This window comes from Sminthopsis crassicaudata, chromosome 3 (genome assembly GCF_048593235.1).
Source record: "Sminthopsis crassicaudata isolate SCR6 chromosome 3, ASM4859323v1, whole genome shotgun sequence".
Taxonomy (NCBI): Eukaryota; Metazoa; Chordata; class Mammalia; order Dasyuromorphia; family Dasyuridae; genus Sminthopsis; species Sminthopsis crassicaudata.
In genome coordinates, this window is record NC_133619.1 from 476,300,642 (window position 1) to 476,325,512 (window position 24,871).

A 24,871-nucleotide genomic window follows, 5' to 3' on the forward strand; every position below is an offset into this window, starting at 1 on the left:
CTTGCCCCATTTCAGCTTCTCCTCCATGTAGCCGCAGAAAGGATTTTCCTTAGGGCACCCTACTACTCATAAGCTCTAGGGACCAGTCTCTTTAGTGAGCCCAGTGGCCTCTGGGAACAAACCCACAATTCTCTTTGCTTGGGGTCCAAGCATAACGGTCATATCACCTGGCCTCTTTCCCACTTTCTAGGCTTCTTACACTTGACTGGACACATGCTTCTCAGCCCAGTGACACTGGCCTCCTGGATATTCCACAAACAAGATAGTCTGCTCCCCAGCTCCAGCCACATTCTCTGCCTGTCCTGCATGTGCAAAAGGCTTTCCCTGGCCTACTCCCACTCCTGCCTCTGGCTTCCATCAAGTCTCAGTAAAAATTTCACCTCCTACAGGAAGCCTTCCCCAGCCTCTTTTCATTCCGATGCTTCCCTCTCTTAATTATTTCCCACTGAGGCTGTATTTAGCTTGTTTTGTATTGCATTTGTTTGTATGTTGTTTATTAAATTGTAAGCTTCTTGAAGTTTGGATCTGTCTATTGACTTTTCAGCCCTGAGCACAGTACCTAGTACCATATAGGCATTTAACAATGTCTGTTGATTAATTGATTGATAATTTAAAAGCAAACTTAATTCCTGCCTATAAATCAGGCAGTCACCAGGAATTAGTAAAGTTCTTATTTGGCTTCAAGCTTTGCTACTAGAACTCTGCACCTACTTGTCGTTAGTTGTCAAGCAATGTCTGTTTCAGATAAAAAAGCCAAGGATATGAATGAGGGTTCCTGAGCCATGATATAGTGAGTCAGAGCCACAGAATTAATTATTCTCTGCACAGTGCTTCTTTCTTTTCCCAGGTTTTTGTCTGTGATTGTGATAGCTCTGGAGTAAAAAAAAAAGTTTGTAAAAATCTTTAACAAGAAATTTTCTTTCAGCAAAAGGAAGAGCAGAGCTACTTAAGATCAATCTTCGTGAAGTTGAATTAGATCCTGACATTCAGTTAGAAGAGATAGCGGAGAAGATTGAAGGCTATTCTGGTGCTGATATAACAAACGTTTGCAGGTATTTCTTTATTTAAAAAAATCAAAACAAAACTTAATGATTATTTTTTAAAAACCCAGAAAATCTGAAGTAAAAAAGTTTGTTTAGGAATTAAACATAATCATCAACATAATGTTATAATACTCTTCAGGTGAATACTTTGTATCAATTGTTTACAATTTAATGTCATTGGTTTTCTGCCCTCTTTCACAGTGCTGGAGTGAACTCCAGGCTTCAGGGAGGAATGAGTGGGGTGAGGGCTGCATGCTGAACTGTATTAGCTACATTTTTGGTCACTTGCACTTTCCCCCCTTACACTTAAATGATGTCACATAATAATCTTAATGGCTAAATGCCTACATGAGGAAATTAAAGCTGGCATAACACTTTGAAATAAATGAACAGAAGTTATGTTTTATGAATTTATTTTTTCTATTGTTTTAAGTGACATAAAGCTCTCTTCACTATAAAGATTTTCCCATTAGTTTAAAAACTAAAATATGCTGACAATCTTAAATCATGTGCTTAAACTGATTTCAATATCAATACATTCATTGCTTTGTATGTATATTGTGGAATGAAAGTGCAGATGTTTAAACAGCAGTATGAAGGCATAGTGGACAGAGCCCTGGACTTGGAAACCAGAAGCTGTGTGCGGAGACCCCCATGACCTGCTGGCTTACCTGGGTGACCTTGGGCAATCACTTCACCTCAGTGGACTTGAGTTTCTTCATCTGCCTCTTTAGTTTCTTCTGGGTCCACTTCTGTAGTCTCTAAGTAGAGGTATAATAGAGATAAATGTTTCTGAAATACTATTGCCAAGGATTTCTTCTGGCATCTGTTTCATTTGGTGAAGGTCTTTCCTCCCAGGCAGTGCTCTTACTTTCCACCTTGAGGGTACCTATTCTTTTCTTTCTCCCTCCAGCCAGTTGTTGCCAGGTCTACTTTTTCTTCTCAGAATGTCTGGTGTGATCCCCACTCTTCTGTGTGCACCGTCCTGGTCCACAGTGCTTGGCACCTAGAGTGACCCTCAGTCTAGTAGCCAGTGCAGGGATATAGTCAGGCTTGAGAGAGAGAACCTGGATCCTCCACCTTTACCTTTACCTCAGTTCTAGAGATTCTGCCACAAGGCTCCACAATCCACAGGTTAGAGAGTGCTTTGGTGGTTTTTTCCCAGCTTGGATTTATGTTCCAAATAAAGAAGGAGCTGGCTTTACCCCTCTGATTAAGTTAAGCCATAGACACTATATGAATTCCTGTCATTTCAGTGTCTTTTAAGTATGGATTATTCAAAGCTGCTTCTTGTTGTTTGTCAGGGGGGTGAAGCCAAGACAGGAAAGTGGATTGGATTAAAGTGAGGGAAGCTGTTAGAGGTCACCTGCCTCACCTCCCCTCCAGAGCCATCTGGGTCCAGTGGCCAGATAGAGATCAGGACGACTGGAGATGGCCCTGGATGCAGTTGAGAGACATTGGCCTGTTTAAGGTCTTTATCAGGTCCCCGTTTGACTGAGGCTCTACCAATTCTGTGATTAAGACCAGGTAACAAATGAAGCTTCCTCCCTCTCTTCCTCCCTCCATCCTTTCTTCTTTCCTTCTTTCCTCCCTCTCTCTATTCCCTCCTTCTTCTCTCTCTCCCTTCCTCCCTCCCTTCCTCCCTCCCTCCTTCCTTCCATCTCTCTCTTCTTTCCTTCCCTCCCTCATTTCTTCCCTCCTTCCCTCCCTTCCTCTTTCTTTCCCTTCCTTCCCTCCTTTCTCCATTTTTTCCTCTTCCTCCCTCCCCTCTTTCCTTTTTTCCCTCCCCTCCTTCCCCTTTCTCCCCTGTAGATGCTCTTAAAGGCATTCTTTTCCCCTCTTTTGCACCTATGAATCCTCTCAAGATACCTTTGCATTTACTGGCTAGATTTCTTGCTTAAAGACCAGGCCTTAAACCAAAACCAATCTGATTCAAAGTATGACTCATGAGAAAAGGAGTATTTCTCAAGATTCCTGACACCTAGAGTAGATACTAAAAAGTAGGGCTGTCCAGCATGAATTTTAAGTTCCTCTCATCATATTTCTGTTTTGCTGATTAGGAAGACACTCCATAACTGAGTTGTAAGAGCATTAGACATAGAGGAGCTCCTGAGCTTGAGTACTTGATGCCTCAAACCCTTTGACACCTGTTCTCCATGTGACCCAGGGCAAGGTCACACTTTGAACCTTAATCTCCTCATCCATTAGTAAGAATTATGTTTATATGAATTGCTTTCCTGGAATAAATGAGGAGTTTTTATGTAAATTTACTTTTAAACTGCATAGTTACATAAAAGTACAGTATAGGGATCCTCACTGGGCCTGTGAGTTCTTTGATCTAGGATGAGGAAACTCCCTTTACCAATGCAGGTTGGCACCTTCTCTGCAACTCAGTCCTAGAGGGTCACATGGCACAGTGAGACACAATGTGATGTGCTCAAGGTTACATAGCCAGAGTGAGGAACAGTCAGAACTTGAACCCATCCATGTCTTCTGGCATGGAGATCAGCTCTCAATTTACTTTGCTCTGGTTGGTTGTCTCCCTATATAAATTGAATGCTATTATTATTTAAGATCATAGGATTTAGAGTTAGGAAGACTTTCTAGATCAGATTATAAATTTTAAGGTGGAAGGAATCTTAGCAGTTAGCTGGTTCAGCATTCTTACTGTTCAGGAAACTAAGCCCCAAAGATGAAGTGATTGCCCATCTCACACAGGTGGATAGTAGCGCCAGCTGTCAGAGCTGAGTCTCCGCTTTCCAAGGCCATTTCAGTGCTCTTTCCATTACATACCAAATATTATTATTACTGTTGTTATGAACCCCATCACATTCCTCAGGTGGAAAATGCTCCTTAGCATTATAAAACAGGTCCTTTCTTGAATGTTCTTTTAGCAGTCATGCATTTTGTTTTTAGCATTGCATAGCAATTGTTTTGATATATTTTTATGTACCCTCAGGGATGCTTCTCTAATGGCAATGAGACGGCGCATCCATGGCTTAAGTCCAGAAGAGATCCGAGCCCTTTCTAAGGAAGAGCTGCAGATGCCTGTTACAAAAGGGGATTTTGAGTTGGCACTGAAGAAAATCTCTAAGTCTGTGTCTGCTGCAGACCTAGAGAAGTATGAAAAGTGGATGGTTGAATTTGGGTCTGCTTAATTTTAATGTTTTTTCTTTGTTATATTGACGCTTATATTTTGTTTGTAAAATGCAAAAGAAATTATTAGAAATCTTTTAAAAGATTTAAATTTTTCATAGGGGAGATTTCTTCTTTCAACATCTTTTCATTCAAAGGCAAGAAACACAAACTGTGAAGAATAGAAGATGTATTTGAGGGAAAAGAAAAGCCTCTGGAGAAAGTGAGATTCACTGTGGCATAGTCGAGTCTTGGGCAGATGTTCACAGCTTTTCCTTGGCTTTTAGATTGCTGGTCAGCTGGTCAAGGAGGTTGAAGCAGTGAAAGAAACTAACAAAGTATTCTTTTAAAAGAAAATTGTTTACACTTAATGTAGAGGGAACTGTCTTCTAATCCATTTCTCTATGCCTCATAGAACTGTCTAAGTTTTCTTTACTACATTAAAAGTACATGAGGAACTAATCTAATAAGTTAACTTTTGAAATTAGAAATTTGTTTGTATCAAGGTAGGAAATCTATGTTTTGTTACTGAAAGAAGTTTCTGAGTCAGTTTCTGTTGGATGTAGTGAGTTTGACAAGTAAATCTCCATTTCCATTTTTTTCAGAGCTTGTAAGTACCAGAGTATAGCTTTGGTGGTTGTCCTTGCTTGAACAACTTAACCATTTTTTTTAGGTCTCTTTTAGGTCTTTAGTTAGAAATATCTTTCCATAGCTTGGTCTTTGAATCATCAAATCAAGAGTATAATTTCATATTCCTACCTTTTTATTGCTTATCAAATTGAATATGGAAAGGGTATGAAGGAAATTTTGTGTTCTCCAAACAAAATGTGCAAATGTTCTTAATATCTAGATTTATTTTCATTTTCATTTTTTTTCACTGACAAATGGATACTTTATTTTCTTCACTCCAACCATTGTTTCAATTCTGATGTTAGATTTTATTGGCAAGTTAAACTATTCCATTATTTTCGTGAATTGTCCACACACATTTGTGGCTAAATCAAACATAATACCTACCTCAAAGGGTTCTTGTACTTTAAGGCTTAACGTTCTATATAAATATGAGGGTTTTTTTTTGTTTTGTTTTGTTTTTTGGTGGGGGGAGGATCCAGGGGGAGGTAAAAATAACAATTGAGATCTGTATTTTTTGCTGGAGTAGGGAATTCCTAGTGAAGAAATTCCTTCTTTCAGTGCAGATGTGCAACTATTTTCCAGTTTATGGTTAGAAAGGGTGTTTGGGGTCATTAGGGTCACAGAGCTGTTATGTGTCAGAGATAGGACTTGAACCCTTGACCTTGAACTTTTTTTTTTTTTTTTTTTTTTTTGGATGCTAGCTCTTTTTAAGTCATCAAGATTGTAGAGATGACCCTGACTTCTCCCAGACTATGCTAGTAGAGTACAGGCTCTGGCAGTTTGTTCCAATCTGGAAAGGCTTCAGGTAGGGTATCAGTGAAAGGCTTACCCTGCTGTTAAAGGCCATTCCAGCTAGGTTGAGATAGGAATTATGTGGCCATAGTGAATCACAAAGCAGATTGACATACAAAATGGCTGTTTGGCCCATGTGGCTGGCTCCTTTCTGCCTATCTAGTCAGATTAATGGAAAGGGGGCAGAAAGTGCCAAGAATCACGTAGTTCTTAGACTGTCTATGCATAATCATTTTACTAAACAGTTGTTTTAATCTGCAATCCCTGTCTAATGACAAGGCAGTTGCTAGGACTCCTGGAAGAATGGAATCACATCCATATTGACATTCTCACTGGCAGAAAGGAGTTGCAGCTAAATGAAAGAGGAACTTTTAAGTTATCCTTGGAGAGGCCTGCAAGGGAGTTGACAGATTCGACTTTAAGCTTGTGCCAAAGATAATAAGAGATATATAATCTTATGGAATACTTAAGCTTCTTACTAATATAAAACTCAGAGTAAATATAAGCAATCAGACCACTGTGAAAGTAATGGCAGCTTATGTCAACATCTGTTGTAAATAATGAAGTAAGAGAGAAATTTCATAAAGAACTTAACAAAATTCTCCACATTTAGTCAATGTCTGTCAGTTCTTGGTAGCTTCTGTGTAAAAGTGAATATAGGGGAAGATGATTAAAATTGCTGGAAAATATAATTCAGACTCAAAAAATGAGAGACCAACAATCTATAACTGATCAGAAGCCTTTGTTTTTCTATTTCATGGATATTTTTTTTTTAAAGAAGAGAGTTTAAAGAGAGAAGTTTTAAAGAAGAAGAGCTCATGATAGACATGAGCACCAAACAAGCTAGAAAAATTAAAATTGACTATTTCTTAATGAACAGAAAGTGCCTAGTTACTTGTCAGTCACTTTAGAATTGCTTGTCTGTGAAGGAACACTAATATAAGCTAGTTAGAGGAAAGGTCAAAAGCAATAACAAATTTAAAAAATAATAAGTATTAAAAGTTACAATTCCAGTAGCTCCAACCTGAGTTGTTTAAACAGACTGTTGTCAGAAAATAAAAATGACAGTGGTAAAAACTGAAGATATTTACTCTGTAAATATCTACTCATTGCAGAAGATTAACTGATGAAAAAATAGTCACTGGAGTATAAGGACAAAGAAACCCAGAAATAGTTTCAGCCCAGAAATACTTGATCTCTTTGCTAAATTGGAGGGATATGGCAGCTAAAGGAAATATTTTAGTGTAATGAACCCATTTGTAAAACACTATGGAGACAATTATGGAAGTTTACAAGTATTGCTTGAAAATATGCCAAAAATCACGAGAAGAGAAAGGAGCCCACAGGGAACGTGGCATTAGACCCAGCTATGTTTAAAAAGCATTTGCTGATGAAAATGGAAGGAGAACAAGAAGTAGATGTGGATTTAAAGCTCCACCAATGTTTCTGGGCTCAGTTTATTCTCTTTAGTGACTGTGGGGGTGCCACTGCATTTAGTTCTGCCCCCTTGGTACTGCCTGTAGTAGTGGCACTGAGACCAAAGAAGATCAGGTGGGGGAGAGCGGGTTACGGAGATCACATACCCAGAGAAAAGTTTGTGTTTCAGGGTTGGCACTACAGTATCCATCTGCAAGGTAGCAAGATGTCTCATGAGGGGAATGTGCTAAAAGAATGGAAAAGCATCCCAGGGTGAGGGGTGGTCCTACTATGAGAGACAGCTGGCAGCTTCCAGTGTCCCCGATGGTCTGGGCCTGAATCGAGCATTGTCTTGCAGAGAACATGAAAAAGAGGCAAGCTATTTTGCAGATATTTTTCATCGTATATTATCTGTTCACAATTAGAAAATTGACTCAGATGTAGGAAATGTAAATCCCATGGTGTTAGTTGCTTGTTAATCATAAAAATTTTTACTTTTGAGCAAATACAATCTTAAAAGGCCTCCTCAAATGAGTTTCTTTATATATGTTAAGATGCCACAATATAACTTTGTTCACTGATGTGCTAAGTATGTGTTAAATGAGGCACAAAATAGGGGGAGCTAGATGCATACAAAAGGTATTATGGAGTAAGTCCCCTACAAATTCCCATAAAAAACATTATACCTTTCATTGGAGATATTCTTTCCATTTTCCTTTTTGTCACTGACATTGGACTGATTGAATGGAGCCCTGGGTCATGATAGATTCTTTTCTGGGAGATCTGTTTTTTACTCCACGATATCAGCCTAATTATCTCTTCTAGAAAAAGTGAGAAAGGAACACAAATTATTTCTTTTGATCATACATTTTGGAAGTAGCTCAAAGATATTGAAGATATATACTAGACCCAGAACTGAAAAGGAGGATTGATTGGGCTGGTTTACATATAGAAATTTTGCAGTGCTTTTAATAATCCCAAGATATTAATAAAACTCATCTTTAAATACTAATATTCATACAGTAACGCCATATGGCTTTAAGTCATAAAACCCTGTGATTTTAGAAGAATAAAAATTATTGGTGAGCAAAGGCCAACGAAAGATGCATTGTGAATATAAATAGCTTACAGCATATTACCAACAATAATATATATGACTTGGTGAAAAAAAGACTATCTAAATACTCATGCTAAAAATATGTGGGTCAGTTATGTAGCAGAAATGAGAGAATGGCTAAGTAATGCATTGTTATAAATAAGGTTTTAAAAAGCTATAGGAACACCTTAACATGTGGGATAGATCCTTTATAGAGGATTTATGGAAATCCACAAACAAGAATCTCATAATAAGAAGGTATGAATGATAATTGTACCCATGGAGAATTACAGTGAATATTCTAGATCTCTTGAATATTATTATTCTCAATATGGGAGAGCAGCTTACTTTTGGAAATTGTAATATTCTACATAAGGAACATAAGTTTGAAAAATAATCTACAACTTCTAAATTAGAAATTGAATAGAAGTCTTAATTTTTCTCAGTTTAACAAGGTTCCTAAAATAGAGAAAGTACATAATAGAAGGATTAGCTTAGCCATATCTAAATTATATATAGATAATACACTTTTTTGGGTATATTTATTCAGCTTTCATTAAGTAACCAGTGCTTTTCTCATATTTACATCTGATGATAAACTTTTATTTAATGTTGGATGGTACATCTTGGTTAAAAGCTAAAACCAAAAAGTAGTACTTCCAAAAGCCCTTATTTTTATACATACATACATATGTGTATATAATATACATACATATTTATATATATATATATATATGAGTTGTTTATATATAAAATATGTGTATATATATGCATATATATATATATATATATAGACACACACACACATACACACACACACACACACTCACACACACACACACACACACACACACACACACACAAAAACACAGAAAGCTCTGAATGCTAAGGTTAGATGAGGAGAGAATTCATTTTTTCTCCTTACCATCTACTGTAAAGTCCACATGTTTTCAGATATGCTTTCTGATCATTTGATGCTCAATTTTAGCATTTTTTCTCCTTAATTTGCCACTATCTGTGGTTCTATGAATGATCTCATTTTGCTTCTATGAGGCACCAATATTACAGGAGTCAGAATCTCAAAGGATCATGACTTTAATATAATTTAACCAGTTTTTTTTTTGTCTTGATATGTATTCCTAATGGCATTGATATTTTCTTAAAGAATTGTATGCACTCCCTTAGATATTCCGGTGTTGATATCCAATTAATTATTTCTCTTTTTTCCTTTTTGGATTACTTGAGGTGATTAAAATCCTGTTAGTATTTTCAAAACCTGTATGTAAAATTTAAGTTGTGCAATATAGCTTGGCAGGATTAGTTTTAATTAGAACTTATACTACCCTTATCCTTTGTAGATTCTCTGTGTTATTTCTTACACATTATAATTCTTTCTCAGAATTCTGTGTGGATATTATTATTAATTCCAATTTTTATAAGTAAAGCAGCATTTGGAGTCTCTGGTTCTTTGCTTCCTAGAAGCTTTTCTTTCATATCTTACCCAAGTCAATTGTGCTCATTTATACCATTTCCTCTCATTTTGTTTCATCAGTGCATGGTGACCTATACATTTATATTGACCCCATTCAGGATATGGAATAGAACTCTAACCACCTTCCTTATCCTTGGTTGCAAATTGTATATAGATTCATCGAATCCTGGTTTACCTTTTTCCTGGTATCAAACTACAGTAGATTGACCTCAGATGAAATAATAAGGGTCATCTATTACCATATGCTAGCAGTAGATGCAATAAAAAGTTGTGAGGATTTAGATCCTTTTATTCATCTGAAACTGTTAAAAATTTCAGTTTCAATAATATATTAATTAGAATTATATTTTACTACCTTATATTTTAAATTCTAAGCTAGTTTTATTTTTCATTTATTCCTTCAATAAATATTTATTGAACACAAAGAATTTGTGAGGCACTTTATTAGGCACTGTGTATAATGCAGAATTATATGAGAGATAGTCCTTGTCCTTTCTTGCACTCTTTCCACTTGCACTTTGTAAACTTCTCGCTTCTAATTCTTTAAGAAGCTTTTGATCACTGGGGCAGCTAGGTGGCGCAGTGGATAGAGCACCAGCCTTGAATTCAGGAGGACCTGAGTTCAAATTTGGTCTCAGACACTTAATGGCTTCCTAGCTGTGTGACCCTGGGCAAGTCACTTAACCCCAGCCTCAGGAAAAGAAAAAAAAAAAAAAGAAGCCTTTGATCATCAATTTAAAATTTTGTCCATTTCTACATTACATAAAATGAAGGGTACAGTTAGTAGATAATTGATAAAGTTGAACGTGGTAGATGGCCAGATCATTTAACTCGAAGAAAACTTAAATTTAATAAATAATTGTCATTCTACTTGGGCACCTAGTTGATACCAGGGTAATTTATATTCTGAATCACCCGGATCAATTTGTATAATTTTGTTAAGTTAATAGATATTGCCCATCTACTAAGTCAAATAAGTCTTCAGCCCTTTCATTATCTGAAAATGAAGAGAATTATAAAAGAAAAACTGGCTAATAGAAATATATCTTTGTTTTTGCCCACAGTAACCTAGATGACTTGTGTAATTTATTGCTTGTTGTCTGAGTATTCTTTGTCTGCCGTTATTTGATGTTGTTATTGCCAATAACTTTGTATAGTGATAGATTCTCCTGCCTCTTAATCCTAGCAATGTCACCTTAGAATATGCCCTGTGTTAAAGGTGCTGCAGATGATATTATGTATGATAGGGAGTATTCAGAAAGCCTGAATAGAGAAAAGAACATGGGATTCTCTTCTATCATATACCAGCCTTAGGTGGTGTGTATGTATGCATGCATGCACATGTGTGTGCACATATGTGTGTGTGTGCACACATACTTTTAAAAAGTTCTTGAACTTTGATTTGTTTTTATTCTATGGTTCAGAATTTATTTTCTGCAAATTACAAAATGATAATGACACATTAATGTTTATGTGAGACTAAGATTCTGTAACAGTAGAAAAAGATATTTGAGTTATTGGAAGGCTGAAGATCAGGAAGTTAAAAATATTCAGACAAAAGTTTGGTTCTAATCACTGGTAAATATTAATGAAGAACTGTGAGTTGATTTACATTTTTAAAGCTTCAAATTTTTCATCTTGTTCTTTAAAATATATCATCTGAGTTTTGTAAGAATATATCTTTGAGGGTATTCCTTATGGCAGACAGGATATTATTTAAAATTTTTCCCCTCCTTAGTCTATAATTATTTTTTCCTTTTCTTAATTTCAAGAATAATACATGGCTTCAAAAATGTTTCTTAATGACTAGGTGTCTTGTCAGCTAAATGACGAAATCCTGATGGTAAGAAATCTATTTGTTGCTTTTCTTATGTATGCCTTCTATTTCCTTGAATCAGGCTCTGTAATTACCCTAATATTTCTTCACCATGACTATTAGTTATTTGAGTAAACACATACCTCCAGGATTTCTTTGCAAGTAACATTTAATAATTTGTCCGAACAGATGGCGAGGTAATACAAGTCCTCTGCACTATTGCCATCAGTCCCAAAGCAATTCATTCCTCCAACAGCCACCTAGGTTGCCTATTGCTTCAGACCTCCAAAATGTGATTTTCATGTTATAATCTGAAGTGACTACATATGGCTCTTTACAAATACATGAACTTTTGCACATTTTATGTCCAAATTCTACCTCAGTTAAGCCAGGCCTAAATTTAAGGGGAGAATGATGGAAGAATTGTAGAACACAGAATATTGAATGTCTAAGATAAATATAGCACCATATATGCAGATTTATTTCCATACGGTCTTCCCTTTTCTGTTGTGCCCCAATTGATTTTTTTTTAAAGAAAATCCAGATTATCCCATTTACCTTGGATTCTATCTTTTCTTCCAGCTGATAGGCTCCGAGACTACAACTTAAGCCTATATAGAATGTCAGCAATAACCTGGCCCCCTTTCTTGTAGGTACAACTCATTTCAGTTAGTCTGAGACTTATGTAGGAACAGTTCAGAGATAGGTATATGTATATATGTATATCTGTACACCCACCCTTGATGTTCATTGTACTGACGGCATAAAGGGTAGTACTAATTATGTCTCCTCTGCTCAGACTCATTCATGGTGCAGCAGTTGGGGGCAGCCTTCCATTAACAATGTGATGTGTTCTGTGATGGGGCAGCTGTAGTCTACTGATATAATCTGTTAGTGTGTTTTCAAGAATTTTTGTTTCAGTGTTTGTCTCAGTATTTTGTACCTAATTTAAAGGAAAAGACATCTCTAAATTGTATTTATTAAGTGTCTTTCCTAATATTTGTATGCTGCTACTTTGCTAGTCTCATGAGTTTTGTTGTGTTTGCATTCAGGTTGTATTTTGGTAATAAATTTCTAGAGTGTTCTTTGGTTGTCTGTCTTTTCCTTGTGGTTAATCCTAGTACAATCAGGTTGTCAAAGTTCCCTTGAGAATAAGAAATGAATATTAGAAAACTTTCACTCCAGGTATAAATCATACATTTTAAACTTGACATTTTATTTCTCTCCCTAATTGGAACTTTTTCCTGAGGAGACAAAAACCATGCATTTCACATCATTGATGCAGGTAAGGCAAGAGTAACTTTTCAATTATATCACATTAAATCATTAAAGAAATTCAGTAACATCTTATTTAAATAACACCATCCAAGAATGAATGAATTGTTCCAGGTAAATGAATTTTCCAGATGATTAAAACTTATCCTTTTAAGTGCTATCTTAAAAAAATTAATCATTTTTTGAAGTATATTACATACTTCCTTGCCTTCTTGAACAGAATTTTTTCTTAATGACTCAAGGTTATCATTATGAATGTCACTGTGTTATGATTCCCCTGCTACCTTCTGGACCTCTTAAGGAAGGACTGTTTGCTTTTATGCTAACTGGTTCCATACTGCTATATCTTTGGAGTTATCTATAGTTTTCCTACTTTTCCACTGTTATACTGTGTTACCTGTCAGTTCTTGTAAATATCAATCTAGAAAGCTGTTTACTCCACTTCTCTCCTAATTTGCTGCTGCTTAAGGGAGAGAGGATGAATAGAATAGGACACCAAATTAGGAACATAGGGATCTAAGTTCTTGTCTCAGCTCTCATTAATTCGCTGTTTCAATAACTTTGTATCTCTCTTTTCTAACCTACAAAATGAGAAGGTTGGACTAAAGATTTATAAGATCTTTTTAAGCAGTATTAATTTCTGATATGGGCTAGGAAACCAGATAACCACACTCATTAGAATTATGTTTATGAGAAGAGTAATTAGAAGTTGAAAGATATCGTCATGGGCTCCTCTATGAATAAACATTAAGAATGTCTGTGCTTGAACTTTGTGACATCTTTTAGCTGTTTGGGAATGGGATCTAGTGGAAGGAACACTGGCCTTGGAATCCAGAGAACCAGATTTTAATCTGACTAACATCCACTATGTGGCCTTGAGCAAATTACTTAATTTTTCTCAACCTGTTTCTGTAAAATGGGGAAGATAATATTTGCATTGACTATTTTGTAGGTTCTTGAAAAAAGCACTTAGTAAACCTTAAAAGTGCCCTATAGATGTGTGTTACTATTTGCTTGATTCTTGGTTCTCACTTGTATTTCAGGTAATTAAAGTTTCTGAATTTTGAAATCATGCAGTTGTAGAGTTAGAATATATTTTAAGATGCTCGAGGGTGGTTTTCTAGTTCCTTTGAGTCACCTATAGAGGGGGAATTTTCCACTTTGCTTAAGGAGATTTGGTCTTCATTACATTTGTGGCATTCTTTAAATGATGTAGATAGATGTATAGAGTTCAGGAGATGAGATGTAGTTAGAAGCTTAGTAGTCTGTTATGGGGATGCAGGGGTTCTTAATTCAAACTCAGGTACCTTCCTTGGGGCAACTGTCTAGTTGCCTAAGGGATATGAAATAATACCTCCTTAGTCCGAGTTGGAAAAGGGAGAAGACATCTGCTTTTCCCATTCCTTGCAAACCTCTTCTTTTGTCCTTCACCTCAGTTCTTTCACTTTCCTACAGCTCCACTCCAGTTTCAGTGGATCAGTTGTTCCTGTCCCTTCCATATAATTTAGATGTAGTATTGAGACTTGGAGGGTCCCATCATGGGTGTGAGTTCTAGACTATCTTTTATCTGTTACGTATGACAACAATTTCACAACTTCTGGCAGTTTAAGGGGGGCTGCTAGGCTTAGAATTAGACTTATCTTGATGAGTTCAGATCTGGCCTCAAACACTTTACTAGCTATATGACCAAACCCTGTTTGCCTCACTTTCCTCATTTGTAAAAAGAGCTGGGGAAGGAAATGGCAAACTACCCCAATGGGGTCACAAAGAGTGGATGGGACTGAAATGATTCAGTAATAACAATGGTTCATTTAAGCCAAGACCCAGAATTCATTCTTTGCCTTCTTAACACAGTCCCTCATTTTGTGAAGGTGACAATGATACATTTGCCTGACCTCTATGGATCACCTCCTTGGAGAAGGATTAAGGCCTGAGGCCTCTGTGTTACGTATCTGTTAGGTTCTTGCTAAATGCTAATGAGATAGAGATATTAGGTTCTTACTAAGTGCTAAGTCGGTACTTAACAATTCTCTAGTTCTGGTCTTTACTACGAGTTCAACCCCTTTGAATTCCTGGAGAGGAGCTTGCATGCTTAGGAGGAGCAAGTTCATTGGTTGAAGTAATTTTTCCCAGAAGTCCTTGCGTTATCCCTCGCCCATTCTCTGGGAGGATAAAAGAAGGCGGCACTCAAGAGATAGAGAGTCTTGTCTGGACCAGATTTGAGGCAGCTCTCTGGAGGAAGAAGTCTCTCCTCTAGACCAGAGAATGATCGGCAATCTCTGGAGATGACAGCACATTACAAATTGGTGTCCACAACGTGGGGCAAGGACTTTTGCTTATCCTGACAAGGACTTATTCTGAGCCCTTTAGAGGAGCTAGCCCAGACCATCGCACGTATCCATGTGGTGAACTTGCCCAGCAAGGACTTCTTTGGCTATGTGCTCAGGCTTTTCCCTTGAGCTTTTTCAGAAGAATCTTCACCTCTCTTGTGTTGGTTCTTACAATGTTTTCCCTACCTTAATTTAGGGGTTAATTTGAGATTGGGAACATTAGAATGAGCTAGTATAATTTTATAGGTAAGGAAATTGTGACCTAGTCAGACTGTGGCTTAATATGTCAAGGCCAGGACAAGTCTCCTAGTTCAATAGTCTTGCATCACAAAAAGCATTTATTAAAGACCCATTGTGCTGAGTACTGGAGGGGAGAAAAAGTTGGTTTGAGAAACATCCCCTGCTCTCAAGAAGTTTGAGGTTTAGCAGAGAGGTGCAATATAAACATAGATTGCTATAACACACATGACATATGCATTAGAATTTCACAACATAGAGGCAGCTAGGTGGTGCAGTGGATAGAGCACCAACCTTGAAGGACCCGAGTTCAAATGTGTTCTTAGACACTTAACACTTCCTAGCTGTGTGATTCTGGGCAAGTCACTTAATTCCACCCTCAGGAAAAAAAAAAAAAAAGAATTTCACAATATGCTACGTGAGATAGGAAAATCCTCATCAATGAGAATGGCTTCAGGGAAGGCTTCCTATAGGAGGTGAAAAACTCAACAGATGCAGAATAATAAGGGATATTCCAGTCATAAGGAGAACCCTAAGCAAAACCTAGCAGATGGGAAAGTACAATTCATACAGTATGTGTTTGACTGACTGGACTGAAAAGTGATGAGACAAAATTGGAATTAAGGCAAAAGGGCACATAAGGAGACTATTGCAGTATCCTGGCGATGTCAGTTAGAATGGAGGAAAGGCAATGGACATGAGAGGTGAGGTTAAGACCTATTAGAGACATACTTTTAAAAAAGTGTCAGCTAGTATTTAATATTAACAGAAGACTCAATTTTTCAACAGACCAGTGCAGAATATTATATATGTATGTGTGTGTGAATATATACATATATGTGTGTGTGTGTGTGTGTGTGTATAAATAAACAAACAAACAAATAAATAAATAAATAAAATTGAGAACCGAGAATAATACTTTTGTGTGCAAGGTGATTAATATATAGAAAAATGTTTTGGAATATGTTGACTATATAAGCTATTTTCTGAGCTTAAGAATCACGCATTTTATTTTAATCACTGAAATCTTTTGCTGTGCTACTTAATTTTGATGAACCCCTCTCCTTTAGTAAACAAATAGTACTTCTTTATAAATAAAGGGCTATATGGAAAGTGAGAATATTACTATTCTCTCTAACTCAGAATTAGTCAAAATTGGAAACTGAGGTTTTTTTGCCAAAGAAGGTATATAATTAAATGACAACTTTTGTGAGTGCCTTCGATAGGTATGAAAAAATCCATTTGAATCAAAAGTATGGTCCCAATAATTGCTTACATGTTTATGTTTAATTGTTAACAAGGCATTAGTAACCAGATGGCAAGTCTCCCTAGTTATTTAGATGTAGTCTCATTCTGTGTTAATAGTTATTAAGTTTCTCTGTATGGGCTAGGAATGAACATTTGAAATGACACCCAGAGAACCCAGTTATGTGCCTTGCCTTGGCTTGCTTTGTTTGAAGTATTTGAAATGTCTTTCATTATCGTAGAACTTAATTCATTTTTTATACAAATAATTCATCGTGGCATGATTGGTGTTTCATAGCATAAATCCTGTACTACACTGCTAATGATTCTCTGTTATTGTAATACAATTAGAAATGGGCAAACCCAAAGCACAATTTGGGGTTTGTGGATCTTCTCAGTCCATTTTTCAAGCATTTTGAAGCATATTTTGTAACTTTTTTTCAAACACACTTTTCCTTTATTTTAAAATCCTTGTGTATTTCATGGGAAATTTAAGCCGTATGTTTCTAATTCATCAAAGTTGTTTTGTAAGAACAATTTAGAAGCCTTAGAACCTTTCTCATGAATTCTATCTGCCTTTAAAATGTCCCACCCTTCCAAAAACAAAAAAACAAAACCTTGGAATCACTACTTTTCTTCTTAAAGAACATAGGCAAAATCCCAGAGTCCATATTTCTAAACCTGAGTGAGTACTGAATTTGGCATAATCAATTCTCTATGTCTTAAGGAAAATCTCTCTCAAAGCTAAGTATGACAAAGCAGGCTGGGCTAGAAACATTTTGCCCCTTTGAAAACATGGAATACACAGGATTTGAAACTCGAAATGTTAGAGATAAATTGTTCTATTCCCTACTCCCAACTCAATTTTGACAAATATGGAAGTAAAGGTTATTTGTTAGTCCAAGCATCCACAGACCAAGGTTTGAATCTGGTCTTTGATTCCAAATCCAAGACTCTTATTATATCACATTGACATATATAACACTTTCCCAAACTGGGATAACATCAAGGGGACTGATTGACACCAAATTCAGAAATGGACAAATCAAGCCAAAAGATTTTTCTATCTGTTATGTGTTTGTAATATGCTAGGTGCTATTTTTTTTAATCATAAAATTTTGGTGTAAAACACTGAAAAGAAAGTATTCTTCAAGAGGGGTTAGCATTTTATTTCTTTTTGCCCACCTATGTGCAAATTGTAATAATATATTATTGGTTTATGCTTATAATTTATTTTGAAGTGTTTTTATGTCACATTAGAAATGTTTGGTTTTTTTTTTCTATAGGAAGTCATGGTTCAATAGGTTTTTGTTACATAGCATTGGATCAGTATGGATGTCATAGAACAAACTGTTAACTTCTTAGTAAAACTAAGGTAATCACAGTAAAAGTGAAAGGCACTATGCTAAAATCCAGTTGAGCAGAAGGTAGTGAATCATACATAATAACTTTGGGAAGCCTTTCTTTACAAATATCCAAAAACAAAAGCAGAGACTCTTGGGAGTTGGGAAGATCCTGGTTAAGAAATGTTTCAGATAAGACAGTGCTGTATTTGATGCCTGCCTGAAGTAAATAAGGTAAAAAATGCCTTCTAATGAAATTAAATAAATCCTCAGGCTCTCTCTTTAAAGAAAGATAAATTTTCCTCTGTTTTGTCAAGTGTGGAACTATGACAGCAAACCTATTTTTCTGCTCTTTGTCTTCAAAAGAAAGCTATTTCTTTTGGTTGTTTTGTATACATTATGAAGGAATTTATATCTTGTACCATACATACATATATATATATGTGTATATATATACAATATATATGAATATATATGTATACACACATATGTAACATTTTAAAATCACATGGCCCTTAAATTTCACCTGACCCTTAGGGATAAAGTGATCTGGTTATAATGGCAGGATCATCCATGAGCCTCTGTAGCTATTATATTTAGAAGGACTCTTCTGACAGCTAAAGGATAAAGATACTTAAAGATCTATGAGCAAGGTTAATTTGCTAATTTGCATTTTATCTGACAGTAACAAAAGGTAATAATGTTAGTGGCACATTTTATAATATTCAAAGAAATTGATTCACAACAATTGTGAATAATAGAGATATTGCAAATAATACCACCATTTTATAGATGAGCATATTGAGGCTGTAACTTGTTCAGTCATATTGCTGGTAACTTTTATCTAAGTCTTATAGGAGTCTGCAGTAAATTCCAAATCTTGTGTCCTTTTTACTACACAATCTAAGTAAACAAGATTTGACAAGATTAATTTGTCTAACAAATTTTTGAGTTGTTTTCTCTTGTGCTTGTTGACTGACTAACTGATGGACCATAGAATATTAAAACCGGAAATCACCTTAGAGATGGTCTAATCCAACTTCTCTCCATCCCCTCATCCTCTATCCCATCCCCATTTTATATTTGGGGAAACACCTGAAGTGATATCTCTCAGGTAGCATTGTAGGGCAATATGGAATTGCCCAGGTGCTGAGGTATTCTGGACTTTCTGGAATGCACTGTTGTATCTCGTCCAATGCAGCTCCTTGACTGGGTTGTAAACTCAATGGCAAAGGCTGTGTTTCTTTTGGGCCCCTTCCTCTGTCTTTGCATTTGTCCCAATTCTCATCGCACTCAATTATTTTCTGACTTTGAGCAATCAAAAAGTGAACTTATTTGATTCCTCTTCCCCACTCCAACCCAGTTGTGACTTAGATTTTTCCTTCCCCCTCGGCCTCAAGGACTTCTCCTTTACCACTAGATGTTATGTGAAACCTTGTTTGTCCATGTATATGGTAGCTTGGTGCTTTAATTCTCTGGTCTGCATGTTTATGTGTACATATACGTGGTGTCTTGGTTAAGTGCTAGGCCAATACAGTTCTCTGGTTTAGCGCCCAACAGTGCTATGCACAATTAGGCAATTAATCGTGTTAATTCTGACTGGCACTCTGGTCATTCAGAAGCACAGGCAGCAGGGCTCCCTCCCTTAGATAGGCAGTGCCAAGGATGACTCATCTAATGGAAGTTTCGAGAGTGTGTGACTGGAATAAATCATTTGGCCAAAATGGAGCCAGATAGGAAGAGAGTGGATAACTCGGCTCCACTTAGTTAGAGACTAAAAAGCAAAAGAGACAAAGTCGATGGGAAAACAAAGGGAAATGGATATTGATGGATCGAAGGAGAACATTGGCTCAAGCGGAGATACGGTTTGGACGGGATTCATCCTAAGCCTCTCTAGATTGGGAGAATCTTGCCACCCTGTTGGGCTCAGGGTAACAGCAACTTTTAAGATCCAAGTTATAGAGGAGTTAAGGTAGAAACACAAGGTTCACATTAAGATAATCCTAGATCCTCAAATAATTGAAATGCAATCAGCATCCTTCTGCAAGTACAGTAAATTAGCAACTTTTGAGTTTCATATTGATCAATGAAGATAAAACATTTCTTGAACATTTCCTATATAGTAGATACTGTGTTAAATGCCGGGAATATATATACACAAAGATGATCCCTGTCCTTTAGGAACTTTCCTTCTCAGTGGGAAATATACCCTGTCAAAGGAGTCTGGAGTCAGGAGTAGGGAGGTGGCTGGTATTGGGGGAAGGCTGCTGCTGAGGTGGTAAAAGTTCTGAGTGAAGAATGGAGCAAGGAGTGAGCATGTCTTAGGCACCACAAAAAATAGTGGTTTGAATCAGAGACTCACCAGTCAGAGAAGAGAAAAAAATGGAGGTATCCCCAAGAGTGGGGAAAATAGGAGAATTAAGAGCTCAGATTGAAGAGTTAAACTAGACTTTCTGATTAGGAGCTTATTAAATATTTAAAATCAGAAATCAGGGTTTTAAGAGATATACTTAAAATTTTCACCCCACAAATAGTAAAAATTCAAATTATTACTAAAATTGGGAGCTAAGGCAACTGATTCAGTAGGAGTAGGAAGTTGCTATCAGCTGCTATCAATAATCCTATTTGAAGGCATCAGCTTTTTGACTTTCTGAAGCTGCATTAAAATAGTAGATATTAAACAGGGAAAACTAGATAAGGAATTTTTAAACTGTTATAGCACTCTGGGAAAGAAAACAACAGATCCAGGGCAAGGCAATGTCTGGGGGATGGTCCAATGTTAGAGAGTGCCTTCTCAGTTGTCACAAGGAAAGAAGGAAACAATGCTTTCCCTTTCTCCTTTATAAACATCATGCTAAACATATCCAAGTATGATACTTGGAACATTTTTTCTTGGTCACCATGAATGCTCCCTCATGATAGTCATTATTACATATAGGGTTAGATGGACTTTATACTTCTCTTCCTACTCCCATTTTCATTTTCTCTATATAGGTTGTCTTTCTCATTAGATTGTAAGTTTTTGAGGCTAAGGATTTGTCTTTTTTATTTGTACCTCCAGGGCTTAGCATAGATCCTGACAACAGTAGAGGCTTCTTTTTTATTTTTTTTAATTATAGTTTTTTATTTACAAGATATATGCATGGGTAATTTTACAGCATGGACAATTGCAAAACCTTTTGTTCCAACTTTTCCCCTCCTTTCCCCCAACCTCCCCCGCAGGTTGACTAATACATGTTAAATATGTTAAAGTATAAGTTAAATACAATATATATATACATACATACATGTCCATATATATATATACATACATGTCCATATATGTATACATATATATATACACATGTCCATACAGTATTTTGCTGTACAAAAAGAATCGGACTTTGAAATAATGTACAATTAGCCTGTGAAAGAAATCCAAAATGCAGGCGGACAAAATTAGAGGGATTGGGAATTCTATGTAGTAGTTCATAGTCATCTCCCAAAGTTCTTTCACTGGGTATAGCTGGTTCAGTTCATTACTGCTCTATTGAAACTGATTTGGTTCATCTCATTGTTGAAGATGTCCACTTCCATCAGAATACATCCTCATACAGTATTGTTGTTGAAGTGTATGATGATCTCCTGGTCTTGCTCATTTCACTCAGCATCAGTCCATGTAAGTCTCTCCAGGCCTTTCTGAAATTATCCTGCTGATCATTTCTTACAGAACAATAATATTCCATAATATTCATATACCATAATTTATTCAGCCATTCTCCAATTGATGGGCATCCATTCATTTTCCAGTTTCTAGCCACTACAAAAAGGGCTGCCACAAATATTTTTGCATATGTGGGTCCCTTTCCCTCCTTTAAGATTTCTTTGGGATATAAGCCCACTGTTGGATCAAAGGGTATGCACAGTTTGGTAACTTTTTGAGCATAGTTCCAAATTGCTCTCCAGAATGGCTTCTTAATACATTTATATTAACTGAAACCAGTAAGACTTCATTCACACATACATCCTTTTTTTTTTTTTTTTTTTTTTTTTTTTAAATTCAAGTAGGTGAAGGTGACTCTCTGTTGGGTTCACGTTTACAAATGAGTTTTGTTCTATGCACAATCTGTCTTCCCCCTCAATCCTTTGGCTAGATAAGTTCTTTTAAATCAGGATTGTACTTGTGCACCTTCAGTAGTATAGGCTCTATTCCCTGTTCTAGGCCTTTTGGTTTCTGATACCTTTCACTTCCTTTTAGGCACTAAAAGTTTGTGGGTTTTTTCCCCTCTTCCTGATTGTTTAGACTTCCCTACAAGAGAAAAGAACCTGATCTTGTCCTTCAAAGGCCATACTATATACCTCTCATTATGCCTACTCTGACTCAAAACTTGTTCTTTATCTCATTCTCTTATGGAAGATCATTTCTGTGTTCCAATTCATGGCTATTGATTTGTTAAAGTCATCAATTTTAAGTGATAATGGGTAATAATAGTTTTGAGGGGGTATGTGAACCCTGAGACTGTCCCCTTTAATCTGTAAAAGAAGGGCAATTTGGGGTCTCAGGCTCTCCCCTGGGAAAAACATATCTTTCCCAAACAACACCTTGTTAAGTGGTTTCATTGGGTTGGAGATCTGGCAAGAGATGTGGTCATACCCTCTATTAAATAGAGTTGAAGATTAGTCCGTAACCACTCCCAGTAGCTCAAAACTCCCAAGATAAGTAATCTCTTTTCAATTAGGGGATCTAAGCTCAGGGCATTGGCAACATTGAAGGAATCTCATTGTTTGGAATTGAACCCTGACTATTTTTAGAAGAACTAAATAGGATAATGCTTGCCAAGGAAGCTGCCTTGGCAAAGTTACCCTGCCAGGACTTTTGTCCACTGGTGAAGATAGTGCCTTCTCCCTTGTCTACTGGTGAAAATAGTGCCAATAAATCCCTTTTTGCCACACAGATTTTGGGTTTTTGAGGGCATTCTCCACCCCATTTCTCACACCTCATCACAACTACTACCAACCTCATCATTTGCATCTTATCATTTTCATATGTTATTTCTCCTCGGTTAACATTTTTGCATTTTTTTCTGGCAATCCCCTATATTAGTGAAATAAAGTGATCCTAAGGGGTCCATTGAAATCTGATAAGGTATTTTGAGGAGGAAGTCTGTTCTAATTACCCCACACAGCTGATCATTTAAGGCTTACTATACTCTGAACCAGTGGGTTAGAGTCAAATAGAAATGAAGCCTCTATATTTATTTTGTTAAATATTTCCTAATTACATTTTTGGCTTAGTGGATAGAAGACTAGATGTGAAGTCAGAAAGACTTGAGTTCAAATTTAGCCTCAGACACTTAGTAGCTTAGCTGTATGATTCTGGCCAAGTCACTTAACTTTGGTCTGCTTCAGTTTTCTCAGCTGCAAAATGATGAAAGAGCATTTATTTCCCAGGTTGTGAAGATCAAATGAAATAATGTTTATAAAAAGCACTTAGTATAAAGACTGGCAAGTAGTAGCCAGTGTAGAAATGTGCATTTCCTTTCCTATTCCCTTCTGCTTTAAGAACCACTAGACTTTTTTGTCTCATTTGCAGCTGAGGGTTTCTGTTTGTCATTTCTTTCCTTGGAATGCAAGCTGCTTAAGGGCAAGAACTTTCTTTCTTTTCTAGTTGTATTGCCAGTGCTGAGCACAATGTTTTATGCTTAGAAATATTTGTTCATTGTGGTAGCCATTTTCATTTAAGGGGCAGATATTTTTGCCCATGCTTTTGTTCTCAAATACAATGTTGATACAATATCTTTTTACACGTTCAGGAATCTTCATTTTTCTATGCCCAAGTACAACCTGTCAGCCTATCCTAAAGCTGTCTATAGGATAAATCTTTTTTCCACTTGTGAGCTAAACCTACTATGTAAATCAAAAGGGCTTCTTAATTTACAGTTGTATATTAAGTTCACACATTTCAGATTGAAATTCACACCTTCTATTTTACATTACTCATACTTAATAGCAATTTCTTTTTGCAAGTGCCCTCAAGTTATAAAGAGATGAAAAAAAATAGATTCAGACTTTTTTATTTTGACTATGTTCACAGACTGAAAAGCTTATTAGTTCTGGGAGCCTTGCTCTTGAAATAACATCCATTCTGCTCTCTGAGCAAGGACTGCTAAGTAGGGGTAGATTTGACTTATATTTATTTAACTTCTCCCATCATTTCTTACATGTAACATCTGTTTTCCTCTACTAATTTGCTGCCTAGAGTTGGTATGTCCACCTATCAGATAGTATATTCCCTCTTAGAACAGGAGCCAGGTGGCAAAGTAGTTAGAGTTCTGGGCCTGGAATTGGGAAGACTCATTCTTCCTAAGTTCAAATTTGGTCTCAGAAACTAGTTATGTGATCACTGGGCAAGTCACTTAACCCTGTTTGCCTCAGTTTTCCCATCTGTAAAATGAGCTGGAGAAAGAAAAAGCAGTGGTATTTTTACTAAGAAAACCCCAAATGGGCTCACCCAGATTCAGACATAAGTGAAATGACTTAACAAGAAAACAAGGGGTTGCTCTCTTTTATCAAGCACACTTATTTATTTATTCCTAACTTTCTATGTTTAGTTTTAGCTATTTGGTTTGATTTTCCATTCTTAATTTCCATTTGTCTTGTTAGATTTGTGGACCTATGGGAAAAGACAATCACTATTTTTCTAATTATAAAAGAACATGCTTTGATTGTTCCTGAGTGTCCCGTGCCTGGGAGAGATATATAAAGCCAGTCTGAGGTACACAGTGCTGGAGTGAAGGATGCCTCAAATTTACATCAGATTTTCAGCCACATTTTCATTAGTGGGAACTTGTTTGGCTTTATTATACACCATCAGTGGAGCTCCAGGAGCTATTAAATCCTACAGAGAAGTCATAGTCGCTGCCCAAGCAAATTACATCTCGATTTTATACATCTACATTTTGGATTATTTGATTTAAAATATAACCTATGTGAAGTCATTGGCCATAGAGCACATTTCATTTTCATCCTCCATTTGGGA

The 24,871-nt window shown here is 36.5% G+C and overlaps 1 protein-coding gene across 1 annotated transcript in view; it reads left to right on the plus strand.

Moving 5' to 3' along the window:
• The window catches only part of KATNAL1 (katanin catalytic subunit A1 like 1), an 80,286-nt gene extending 75,996 nt beyond the window's left edge, over positions 1–4,290 (plus strand). Inside the window, exons 10-11 of the mRNA XM_074303555.1 lie at positions 926–1,052; positions 4,003–4,290. Of these exons, the coding sequence (XP_074159656.1) occupies positions 926–1,052; positions 4,003–4,201 (326 nt within the window). The 3' untranslated portion in view covers positions 4,202–4,290. The remainder of the gene's footprint in view (positions 1–925; positions 1,053–4,002) is intronic.
• The last annotated feature ends 20,581 nt before the right edge of the window (positions 4,291–24,871 follow it).